Source organism: Argentina silus (assembly GCF_951799395.1).
Source record: "Argentina silus genome assembly, chromosome: 14".
Classification (NCBI taxonomy): Eukaryota; Metazoa; Chordata; class Actinopteri; order Argentiniformes; family Argentinidae; genus Argentina; species Argentina silus.
Genome location: NC_139668.1, coordinates 15,637,291 through 15,650,449, shown reverse-complemented (window position 1 = coordinate 15,650,449; position 13,159 = coordinate 15,637,291). Strand labels below are relative to the sequence as shown.

Genomic DNA, 13,159 nt, shown 5'->3' with positions numbered 1-13,159 from the left:
ATGGACCACATAAAGTAGCCACCTTAAACGAACCTCAAAAAGTGCCACATAGACATCTCCAGCTGGGAGGAAAGGCAAAAGCAGAACAGGTCGACATGAAGGAAAACCGTCCAGAAGGGTTTAGCACTGTAGGAAGAAGATCTCCGCTGTGCCGCAGAGGACAAGGGCAACTTCCAAAGGAGAGACTTTCCATCAAGAAGGCCCTACCTCCACCCACCACCACCACCCACGAAATAAACAACACATTCACATATGGCTTTGGAGCTGTGAAGTATTTTATTAATTGATAAAAATCATAACATTATTTCAAGATATATGCATTTCAAATTATAGTTCAAGAGTACAAAATTAGCTAAATGGGCTAATGCAACCTCTATTCCCTAGGTGAAGGGGTGTCTTCTTTCCAATGTGCTGTGATGGTGCATGCATGTAACATTCACAGTGCATCTATAGGAATCTTTTTTTTTTTTTATGTGAAATGCAAAACAAAACCCTCACTGACAGCAGTGCACAACAGCCCCCATGGACCCTGTACAGTTTAGAGCCCTAATGGATCTCAGTCGAACCCCAAAATGGCAACATATTTCAAGTGAGACAAGCCATACTGGCCAAGAAAAAGCTCAGCGCAAATGTACAATAACTTAAGCAATGAAAACCACCATGCAGAGCATCTATCTAGCCCTGGCCTGTTTAAAAAGCATGATATGGCAATTGCTTAGTAGAGTGTGTCATGCTCTTAAATAGTCAGTACAGATACGTGGTCAAAGGGGGAGAGAGTTTGAATAGCCTAACAGTAGGAAGGGAGTATTAGCTCTGACATGGTTAGACGCGGTTTTATTTATTTTATTTTGCTCCATCATGGAGGTAGTAAAAGAAAGAAGAAAAAATACCAAAAAAAAAAAAAAAATCTATATAGCTGTTGTAAATAGTTTATATTCAGTATCTGAATGTACTGAAGCTCAATGAAGTCTTTTTTTTGTTTTGTTTTGTTTAAAAACTGTAAAAGGAAAACAACACACGTGTTTATTTTGAGGCTAGTGTCTTATAAGCCCCTGTGTGCTGGGCACCGGAACAGACACTTAAATAAATAAAAATACAAACCAGCTCATTATTATCTCATTGAAGAGCAGCAGAAGGCATTCTGTTGCCCTTTGTTGAACATTCTAACGGCTGAAGTCACAAAAGCCAGACAATTTCAAAAATTAACTGTCAAATTTCTAAAGCAGAACACAGAGAGTAACTGCAAAAAACTCACTCCTCAAAGGGTTAAACAGCATGGTGAGCGATGGACCACAGCACAACAGTAACACACGGACAGTACGAGACGATGATGGTCAAAATAGTAATACACAGTATGAAATTAGTCTAGACAGGGGTTGTTGGTGAGTCCTTTACAACAAGTCACAATGAGTCCAAAGCAAGTGAGCCCCCTGTCTCTAACTAGCAAGGATGGCAACATCGCTTTTGCATTGTTCCCTTGCCTCACGGACATACACAGTAGCTCCAAAGCAAATCAGGACATTTCAAAAAACAGCAAAAAAAAAATCTACTCAAAACCTCTCTAGCTCCCTTTCTCTCACTTTCTCAAGTCTCCAATTCCAGTCAAATGTAGGACGAAAGAGAAAATGAAAACGTGTGACATGTTAAGAGATGTATGTCTCTCTCCCTCTCTCTCTCTCTCTTTTTTCCCCTCCCTCCCTCACTCACTCTCTCTCACTCTCTCTCCATGAAAGGCAGGGCTTTAGGACACACCTCTCCCTAGTGTAGGGGAGGATGTATTACATGTCCCAAACTCACTCCCAGGCTGTTGTCTCCTAGGAGGCTGATGGATGTTAGATGTAAGACCGCCCCCTCTCTGCTGCTCACTGCATGACGGTGGGGGTGTAATCAGGCCGGCGTGTCTGGATGATTTTTGGACGAGGGGGGCGACTGCTGCCCTCAGGGTCGTCCTCGCCCCCCGAGCTGTCCTGCTCGCTCTCGCACACGTGGACCACCACACTGGGAGTGGTCGGGGTGCCTGTATGCAGCTCGTACTTCTCACCTGAATCGTGGATAGGGGAATCTTAATCCATACAGTTGATAACAATCTACCTGATCACAGAATACTTTTTTTTTTAACAACCTCCTCTATAATTTTTCTTCACAGGTTCTGGTGCAATGTTTTGTTTGTGTGTGTGCATGCATCTACAGTATGTGTATGTATCTGTATGAGTGTTTGTCTGCATGCCAGGGTGTACATGTTTGTGTATGCTTGCATCTGGATGTGTGTGTGTGAGTGTGTGTGTGTCGGTGTGTGTGTGTGTCTTCGCAGGGTCATATCTTACCTGGCCCTAGTTTGGAGATGGCACACAGCAGGTCGTAGTTGATGACAGGCGTGGCATCTTGGGCCTGTTGCCAGCCCACAGGGGGGGAGGCTGGGGGGGAGATCAGGAACTGTTTATCTGGTTTGGGGGGCTCCAGACGGGGACTGCCTATATGGACAGACTGCAGGGCAGACAGAGGGGGGGGAGAGAAAAAGGGGGACACGCATGAGTCTCAGTGGTCCGCTGGCTTACTCTGTGACAGGAACATTATGCCTTAAGTAGATCTTTAAAGGTGGTCCGTACCTGGGCGAAGTAGAGGCGCATCTCTTTGCCGTTGAAGTCACTCTTGTGCAGTCGGAGTCTGGCCTCAGCAGCAGCTAGGGCGTCACTGAAGTTGATCCTCACCCGCCGGAAACTCTTAAAGAACTGGAAGGTCACGTCAGGATCGAAGGAGCGGAACAGAGACTCGAAACTGGCCTTGAGGAGGAGGGAGAGAGGGAGAAGAGAGGGGATGAGATGTGGATGGGTTGGATTGTGATGTGTTTCTGCTGGTACCATGCAGACTACGCCATGGTACACGGTAGAGAGTTAGTAATGCAATGACATTTGCTTGACATTTCACAGCTGATCCATCACCACCACAAATAGGCCTAATAGGCTACTCAAACAAACAGTCATGGGAGTATCAGAGTCCAACATTTGAGTAATGCCCAAGGCCAGACCAGGCAAAGTCTTACAGTAACAAAACTGCACCCTAAATGAATACGTGTTTTCGGTGACAAAGCCACCAGTATGACGACTTACCAGGCCCCAAACACACAGTCAATTACGTACATGTTCCTAGCTTTAGTTTGGCGTCAATCCTTTCTATATAAAGGATTGATATCGCAGAGACTTAAATCTGCCCACCCCCCGCCCTTCGGTCGGTCAAGGCGAGGGGAGAGGGGTCTGCATTCTCACACAGAAGAACAAGGGGCTTCATTGAAACAAACTACAGTGGCTCTGTTGCCATGGCAACGCTCCTCACATGCGTGCTCGGCCTTGGTTAGTGCCGGGTCCATCACTAAATACAGCGCATGGCTGAGGCCTGATAGGAGTTCAGACCGAACGACAGATCTCACAAAAGAGCAAAAATGATGCACATTCACCAAGTTGTTTATGCTTTATGCCATAGAACAGCATTCTTAAACGAGGGGGGGGGGGTCACCTAAACTAGGCTACCAAAAACAAGGAAGGTAAGGATGTAAGAAACAATGGACCTTTGTCAATTGTTAGAAACATGATTCCTTGCGTCCTCTCCTCTGTCCTCTACTCACTTCCTACTCAAAACACATTTGAGGAGAAGATCTAAAAGGTTCCTACCCTTAGATATTCTCTAATTCTCAAATGCTTTTTGAGGGCCAGAGATCACCCCTGAATAAGGCAGGATAAGAGAGGAGAGGTCAAAGACACAGTGGGGAGCGTCTAGTTCAGTGAGAATGGATCTAATGGTCAATGAAGAATATGCAGCAAGGCACAGATCTAGTATCAGATTCCCCTAAAGTATAGAAGGCCATACTGACCTCAAAACAGCTTTGGGCCCTAGACTAGATTACCACAATCAGATCTCAACCCTAACTGTGAAAAAAACAGGGAGGGCCAATCTTAGATCAGTTTTACATGCATCCTAAAATGAAGAGGAAATACCAGAACTGACTATGAATCATTTGTAAGAGCAATTCTCCTCCTCCTCCTCCTCCTCTATCAGGCGATATAAAGCCTTACCCTGGCCTCAGGCCGGTCAAACACTTCCTGGTTGGTCACTGACGCAACCAGACAAAAGCGGTTACACTTGGTGGTCTTAAGGTGCATAATGGGAAGTCCGTGGAGGTGCAGGTCTTTCCACCTGATGACGCGCGAGGTCAAAGTTCGTAAGGAGGGGCGGGGGTGACAGGTGTGGGGTTGCACTGCTTTCCCCAGCGTGAAGGTTGAGGGAGATATCGTTCCCACGAAAAAATACACCCCTCTCCTTTTTCTGTTTCCTTTTTGCACTTCTTCTTCTCCCTCTGATTCTTCTGTTGTTTTTTTCCTCTCTGCAAAATTCCACTCCCTCTCTCTCTCTCTCTGTCTATGCCCTCGGACAGAGAGCTGCAGGAGGCTGCAGTCCTGATGATATTGAAGAACCACAGACGTTCAAAGACATCCACGGGAACAGCCAGTTAGCCTCTTACCAGCTAGCCTAGATCCAAAGTTAGCAACTTCAGCAATAGCTCTCAGGTCCCACCCTTAGTGTTGCAGACAAAGAGACAGACAGTCAGACGGACAGCCGAGACCAGTTTCCCCTCTATCTGGTCTGTGTGTTGACAGACCCTTCGGGAGTCTGAGCTGTGTGCGTAAGAGTTTCATATAATACAGCCCCCCTCCCTCTCTCTCTCTCTCTCTCTCTCCCCGGCCGCTTATATGAGAGTCACAACTACTGACGCACTAAACTGCCCCTCCCTCCCTCCCCCCTTTTTCTCTTCCTTGTTCGTTTGCTCGTTCATTCACTCTCAGCCAACCAGCTGATATGTAGGGGGCGTGGCTTTCTCTTCTTTTCTCTCTTCTCCCTCCCTCTCTTCATTGCTGACTAATCAGAGAGAGAGAGAGAAGTAGAGCAAAAGAGAGAGAGAGAGAGAGAGAGAGAGACGGACACACTGGAAAATAATGACATCATCCCTCAGCAGACTGACGTGTTAATCTCCTCACTCTCTCTATTCCCTCTCTCTTTATATCCATCTCTCTCTCTCTCTTTCTCTTTTGTGTGTGTTGAGAGAGAGAGAGAGAGAGAGAGAGAGAGAGAGAGAGGGCAGGAGCAAAAGGTGGAGAATGAGAGATGAAGGGATGAAGTGGTACTTATGGAAAGTATGCAGCTGGAGGCTTGATAACAAAGGCTTTTATGAGAGTAGTATTAATAGCACTGTTAAAAAAATAAAACTGTGTGTGTCGATAGCCTGGTTAAGTATGGTTACATGTGTGCGCTTGTGTAGTCGCTGTGAAGTGTTTTGTGTGTGTCTGTGTGTGTGTGTCTGTGTGTGTCTGTGTCTGTGTCTCAAAGGACGAATGCTCCAGTGAGGGAATGGAAAAATGGGAATATGAAACCAAAACAGGCGGATGGAAAAAATGCAGAGCTGAGACACACATGCACACACATGCACACACACACACACACACACACACACACACACACACACACACACACACACACACACACACACACACACACACACACACACACACACACACACACACACACACACACACACACACACACACACACTCACAGGATGAGTGTTATGCAAAGTGGCTCTGAAGAGATACTGACTAACACATGCTGTAACAGGGTGGAACAGAGGTCTGGAGATGTTTAACAAAAACAAACACACATTCACAACATTTTAAACCACAGCTGCACTGCAGGAAGGCACACAATTGCGCATTTTTCCATGCACCATCCACACTCTGTTCAGAACACAACTGTACATTTTCCTCAATAACATTCTACATCTGACAATGCCACAACACTGCTATTTCTTCTGAACGCAAGAACATTAACACAAGTGTCTGGACGAAAATACTCAAGAGATAACAAGAGAACATGCGATAATACAAAGCTTTAGAAAGCGTTCCTCGCTTGCCTGTGTTTTTGTCTGCAACACGATTGTTTCGCAGAGCACAATGACAGAACATAACTATGGCTCCACCACATGTCAACATCCCATTAACTGGTATTAAACAGCCAACGCATGTGGAACAATCTGCGTTTTTCCAACACTACACTGGGACGCTACTCTTTGTGAGATCAGAGAGTGACAGGTGGAAGGAGAGAAGAGGTTCTCTGAGGATTGAGGCTAAGCTCACTGGTAATAACAATGGCTATTATTTATATGAAAATCCAGACAACAAAAATATTCTGTCTCACAGGTACGGTAACCACAAAGGCACACTTAACACGCACTCTAAAAAAACACACTTCTTCACATCAAAGACGGGCCACACCAAAGAGATTCTGTCTCAAAGACGACATATTTGCACACGCGCGCACACACACACACACGCACACATCCTACTCTCTGAGCCTGAGGCAGGGTGAATCAACTTTCATGCCCTCTCTCTCTCTCTCCACCATGCAAATACCTCTATGAGTCAGTGAGTACAGTAAAAGACAGGTCATGTTTTCCATGAGGTAGATCTAACGACAAGGAGGTGACTAGAGGCCTGTAATACATAACTGTACCCTGACCTGCTGTCATTATGTGTGACCCTTACTGCCTGACGGCAGCCATTTCTGTCACAGAAATACCAGATGGAAACCAGCTATGTCACCAAAAAAAACTAGCAATTTGATGTCGCGGGTGGGGGTATTTCAATTTGGCGAGTGAGTTTACCATCTCAATTTGGTTACGTGTGTGTGTGTGTGTGTGTGTGTGTGTGTGTGAAGTAAAGTCAAACTTCCTTTAAAGTGTATTTTCACAGTCAATACACTTTAGAGAGAGAACAAATACAAATGTAAACGGAAGTTAGATAATTAGCAAACATAAAGACAACTAACATTTTTCCATCAAGCAGACAAGAGGTGTTTTTGTGTGTGTGTGTGTGTGTCTGTGTGTGTGTGTGAGAGAGAGAGACAGAGAGACATAATAAAGGGCCAGGCTACACCTGCTATTGTACTGGGAGCATCTGTCTCATAGTTTCCGCTCCAAGCTTTCAATGGAAAAGGTGGACCACAGGTAGAAAACATGTTTAACTGAGTCATACATGTTAGTCCGAGGCCTATGTTAAACAACAACAATGTTCCATGACAATACTTCATTTGTTTGTCTGATCTTCTGCACCTGTGTTGTTTTTGGTATCATAATGGTCCTTTCTTTGTCCCTTTCCTCTTAATATCTCAGATCCGTTAAAAATTAAATCAACATCCAGTCCCTGTATCCATCCGTGGATATGAGGAAACACAGTCAAATAGGACCATGGTGCCTAAAATCCTACTCTATTTTAGAACACGACACACCACCCTGATTCTGTTGCCACACCTGTCTGTCAATGCTTTCTTCCACAGTTCTATGCTCCCAGGTGATTATGTAGGCTAATTAGGACAACCTTTCAACTGGCAATGGGTCTTCAACACCCAACACCCTGATGAAGACCCATTGGGAGTTGAAGCCTCATCCTAATTTAAAAAATCACTTTGGTTTGAATTGTTTGCTCAATCTGGCACCTGGCAAATATTCTTTCGGTACAGTATAATGTCCTATGATCCTAGTTTGCCATTTCTCCCCACATCAACCCCCAGCTCTTCTTCCTGGTCCAGGCTGTGCCCTCCTTTATTCATTCCAGTGGAAAAAGTCAGTGCATGACACGGCACAGAAGAATGTTGTGTACACAGACAACCGTGTTAGTCAAGTTTCCAATGTAAAAACTCAGTCCCAGTGAGTGACACACTCAACACATGGTATCAGAGAGTGACAGATCAAACCAAGGGGTATGTGGGTGTGTGTGTGTGTGTGTGTGTGAGACAAAACTAAGCGCTTTCTCTGCAGGCTATTTTTTTAAGAGGAATTGTGCAACAATCCTTTTATGCAATGATAAGATAAAGATCATTCCTATTGAATTCTCTACAAAAATGCTGCAGGAGCAAGAATATGCCTTGCCTTTTTTCAGTTTTGTCTAAGGGTTCAGGGTGCCTACATGTCACCATTTAAACTCGTACTCTTTCTGCAAAGTAGCTTAACCCAGTTTAGGCCTAGCATTAGTCTCAGTCTCTCACTCTCTCTCTAAACCACAATGACTGAGAGACACCTCAAAAACCAAAACCTTCCTCGCCACACCCTTGAGGGACTTCTTCTCTCAGGAGTATATCCTCTGGGTTCTACTCTTCAACAAAGAGATATAATTCTGAAAGGTGAAGTCCTAACTCCCTGATGAGATATTGTCCTCCATTACATCAGCCTTTCTTTCCTAATCTCCTTTCCTTGATGACCACTGACAGGCGAGAGCCAGGACAAAATATCACCATATCCACTTTCACTCATCAGCGATCATGGGAGAAAGTAGACAAGGACTCAAGCAAAGGAGATAATGTCACAGTATTAGTACCAACCCTTGACTCTGTCCTTGGCCAAGATCTGAAACAGATTCTGCTCTAGTTAGATGTTTTTTTCCGAGCATCCAATTTTCCTGTCTCTGCAGGGAAAAATTGGGGAATCTTGCTGATAGAACTGTTCCTACCCCTATGGAAGAATAGTGGAATAGAACTCTTCCATGTGAGTCAGGAGGGTGTGATGGGAACTGATGAAGGACCATAGAAGCAGAAGTTCAGAACCGGTTTGGATCTAGGCTACAGTGAGCAAAAGATCACTGAGGGACAATCATCTTGCTATGTCTCCCCTCTCAGTTCTGGGGGAGTAGATCACAGTCTACTACTATTACTACTGTTCATCTGACGAACACAAAGGCCACAAACACCACCATCAATATATATAACTGTCTGTGAAAGCTAAGGGGTATTACTATGGATTACTACGTACGCAGGCACACACACCGAGGGATCAAATGCTAGAACAAACAGCACATAAGCAGATTCGGTGCTTTATCTCTAGGCTATATAAAACCGGGCACACTCATTCTTACCTTTAAACTGTGGTCATTGAAAACATCCTCGGTTACTTTGCATGCGATTAGGGCGTTCGGCAGGTCGGTAAACCGAACGTCCACCGTCGCCTCGCCGTCACTTTTTTCTGATTGCTGCATCACAGACCCAACTGAACCGAACTTGTTCTGGAGATGGGTTTCCAATGCACTGGTTGTTCCAACTCTTTGCAGCTTGAATCGAGTAGCATCGACTACTGAGGCTAAATGTCAGTGAAGTAGTGGACGGATCAGTCAGCACGCTTCTTGAAATTTCGCAAGCTATCTCGATTATTGAGTGTGTAACTGTATAACTATTGTTTTGTTATTTTAAGGCGAGATATTTCTCAGTTAATTGAATTGAGCAAACATCAAAAAGGCCATCGGGATAAAGGAGATGACGTGTGTAAACAGCTGATGCGATTTTCCGGTTTCAAACTGTCGCAACGCAGCTTCACTGACATACAAATTTAAAGATTGTCTCCGAGCATAGACACACGACGACTTTGACTTATCCATTCTGTTTTAAGTCAAAACCATATACGCAGCAATTGCCCTAATTGCAACGCTCTTGAAGTGAATGGCACTGTCAGCTCAGCTGTCATTGTCACTTCCTTTACCCTGTTCTACCGTGATACGTTAATCGAAATAGACTGTGAAACCAACTGTGTTGGTGCACGTTGTATAGATGTAAGATTTGTTAGCTTTAAAGAGATTTTTGGAGTTTAAAATTAGTGACGATTGAAGAATGTGACTTATAAATGCCTCATGAGCTTAGTTCAACTGTCTTATCCCATCATAACGCAAATTAAGCCTGTTTTACGGTTTTACTAATTGTAAACAAACACTGTAGCTTCAAAACATGGTTAAAACTAACATTTTTATGTCAGTCATTGCATCCATAGCATCTATGTATTTGAGAGTGGTTACATTTCTCCAGCCCCATTTCTCAGCTGTATACCAAATAAAGTGGCATGGTGAACGCTTTGTTTTTGTTTGAATCCCAGATTGCCCCTTTAAACTTCAAATCAAACAACGTTTCTGTAGACACAGGACACTGCATCATGTCTACTCCAGTGAATACTACTAGCCAGGGAACATCTTTGGTATAGTCGTTGGTACAGTAGTAGGCTACGATCCAATAGTCCTAGCCTACTAACAGATATACTAGCCCAAAAAAATGTATGCAATGGGGAAAAATTTGTGAATTCCAAAGGATTAATTCTTTCGAAAAAAAAAAAAAAACTTCCCAGTCTCAATCTCTTCAATAGATTATGGCGCAATGGCACCCTCTCCCATATCTAATTTAGCAGCAGGCACTTTCGGCAATTGCAACTTTAGGTAGCCTGTAGGCTACTCGGTGGCCAATGCAGGACTCGAATGAACAACTTAAGTGTTGCAAGCAGTATAATTCAAACAAGTATACACTTTCCCAATTCTATTGGGAGCTTTATGCCTATGCCCTTGGCCTTACCCCGTGAGTATAGGTCTCACTAAATCCTGAAAGAGGATAAGAGACTATACACGGTCAACCGTGGATATATTGAAAGCTTGGGACATCCCCAATGACTTCCCTAAAGTACAATCTGTTTATTCAAACTACATTATATAAAATACAATATATACAGTCTTAAGATATTTGTATTGTATGGTGTGGAGCGAAAGAGGCAGTCAGAGGGGGTAGGAGGATGATGAAGGGGTTGGGTTGGAAGTTGTTAGAGGGGAGTTGGTGGGAGGTACCACAACTAGGTTGGTGCTGGTCTTGTGGGCTCTGGGATTTCTGGCAGGCTGGCTAGTCATGTGGGGATCAGCATCCGAAACTCAACATAATCCCCCAGAAAGGGGGAGAGAGGGAGGAAGGGAGAGAGAGAGAGAGAGAGAGAGAGAGGGGGAAAGAGAGAGAGAGGGAGAAAGAGAGAGAGAGGAAGGAGATTGTACTTAGACTGCCCAGGCACAGATCGGAGCCCCATAGCTACAAGCAAGAGCCTGTGTGTGGGTCAGAGACGTAGCTAGTTGCCTCAAAACTTGCACACAAAAAAACACAAAACTTCCTCAAACTTTGTCTCCTGGACACACAACTCCTCGGAACCTTGGACACTCTCCTGCAAGTGTGTCTCGGTCTCCCAGTATCATGGCCGAGTCTGAAGCCGGACTCAGCCTGGATCTCTCCAATGGAGCTTACAGCCACAGCCCTGTAGGGCCCTGCACCGATCCAGAAACAAGGAGAGAACAAGGGGATGAGAAGGATGAAGACGACGTGGAGGTTGAACTGGCAGAGGAGGTGGGGGAGGACATTGTGATGACAGGTGAGGAAGAAGAGTGGGAAGAGGAGCGAGGCGCAGCTAAAAATGTTGAAGTGGCAACGCAAGCTAATGGGAGGGGGGGAATAGAGGGAGAAGAGGTTGTTGGAGGAGAGGAGAGGGAGGGAAAGGAGCCGGAGGAAGAGGGAAAGGAGAGAGGGTTTGGAGAGGAGGACAGCCAGACAGAGGGAGAGAGAGAAGGAGGAGAGGGAGAGAACACAGCGCCAGTTGTATTGATTGAAGCAGAGCAGAAGAACAATGATGAGAGTGGTGAGCAGCAGGAGGAACACGGTGAGAGAGATGCAGAGTCCGCAGGGACGGAGAGAGAGAGAGACGCAGAGGAAGAGAGCAAACCTACGCTCGCGCCACCTTCACCTAGTTTACCCGACAAATCAGAACAGGAGACAACTGTGATGGATCTAGAACCCTCACCAGAGGTGGGAGGAGAGGAGGTTGAAGAGGAGGAGAGAGGAGAGGAGGTTGAAGAGGAGGTGTCAGTAACTCTGGGTGCAGAGAGGGAAGGAGAGAAAGTGGAACAGAAACAGGAGAGGCAGGGAGGAGAGAGAGTTGAGGGAAGGGTGGAAGAGACCGAGTGGGGGAATGAAACCGAGTCCATTATTGATGATGTAAATGAAAAAGAACAGGAGCGAGGTAAAAAATCAGAAGAGAAACCAGAGCTGTCTATTGTTGATGAAGTAGGGAGGAAAGGGGCTGAGATATGTGCACCGGCAGAGAATACACAGACTGAGTCACCTTTAAGTGAGTTGGAGAAGACGACAGAACAGGTAACTCCATCTACTGATGGTGACCTAGAGAGGAAAGAGGAGGAGAGCGCGTGTGCAGAGACAGAAACGCCTCAGATCGTGTCTCCCGCCGACGACTTGGAGAGTACAGGGCAAAGTGGAGGTCAGGACACACAGATGGCCATCACGATTGATGGTGATGTCACGGAGGGAGAGAGAGATGGGGGCGGAATACAAGCGAGTGAGATCTGTCAAGCCGTGCCTACGAATCACGAGGTCATAGACACAGAGCACAATGTAGGACAGGAAGAGGCAGAGCCAAAACATGATCCAGCCAATGAGGATGACGGAGAGACAGAGATAAGTGACCAGGAGGCACAACATGAGCAGGTTGAGTCTCCTAATGCAGTCACAGAGAACGAGAAGGATGGTAGCCAGCAGAAAACAGTTACGGATGAAAAAGAGGAGGAGGAGGAGCAGGGAGGGACAGAGGAGCAGGGAAGGACGAGTAAAGAAAGCGCTTTAGAGACAAAAAGGGAGGTGCTTCAAGAAACTGGGGAGCAGCCCTCGTTGTCCCTTACTGATGATGCAATAGAGACAGGAGATGGTGGTTGTCGGGAAACATCAGAGCAGCAGCAACAGGATGTTGTCCCACCACCAGTTGAGACAGAGGAGGGAGGGGAGGAGAGCAGGGAACAGCCGCAGGCACAGTCCAATGAGATTGAGGAGGGTGAGACTGGAGCTAAAGAGGAGGGAGGTTTCCCAGAGACGGAACAGCAGCCACAGGTGGTGGAGAACGACAATGAGATGGCAGCCGAGGGAGGGGGTGGGGGGAGGGAGGAGTGGCAACAGGATGGCTATAATGCCATCACAGGGATGGACGCAGGAGGCAGTAAAGTAGAGGAGCAGAGTGAAGAAGATAATGTAGCCAGCGGGGGGGACAAGACAGGAGGCACAGGTATGGAGGAGCAGGGAGAAAAGCAGTTGGAGCCTGACAACGCAGCCAGAAAAGAGGAGGAGGAGAAAGTAGTCGAAGGTATGGACGAGCCATTCATACAGACTGGTGAGGCTGTAGTGGACGGTGCACAGCAGGATGAGTATGAGGATTTAGAGCAGGTTGAGGAGGCTATAGAGCTTGAGGAGGGAGAAGGCACCGAGAGAGAACAGCCGG

The 13,159-nt window shown here is 45.9% G+C and overlaps 1 protein-coding gene across 2 annotated transcripts; it reads right to left on the bottom strand.

Annotated features, from left to right (window-relative positions):
• Window positions 1-263: 263 nt before the first annotated feature.
• Window positions 264-9,285, bottom strand: rcan1b (regulator of calcineurin 1b). Of its 2 annotated transcripts, none has more exons than XM_083684592.1 (4): window positions 8,949-9,285; window positions 2,607-2,780; window positions 2,325-2,484; window positions 264-2,041 (listed from the first exon to the last, which is right to left on the bottom strand). In XM_083684592.1, the coding sequence occupies exons 1-4, from the start codon at window positions 9,066-9,068 to the stop codon at window positions 1,863-1,865; spliced, it is 633 nt and encodes a 210-aa protein (XP_083540718.1). In that variant the 5' UTR covers window positions 9,069-9,285; the 3' UTR covers window positions 264-1,862. The 2 variants fall into 2 exon arrangements, with proteins under 2 accessions (XP_083540718.1, XP_083540719.1); XM_083684593.1 differs by lacking the exon at window positions 8,949-9,285 and adding an exon at window positions 4,068-4,706.
• Between the last annotated feature and the right edge of the window lie 3,874 nt (window positions 9,286-13,159).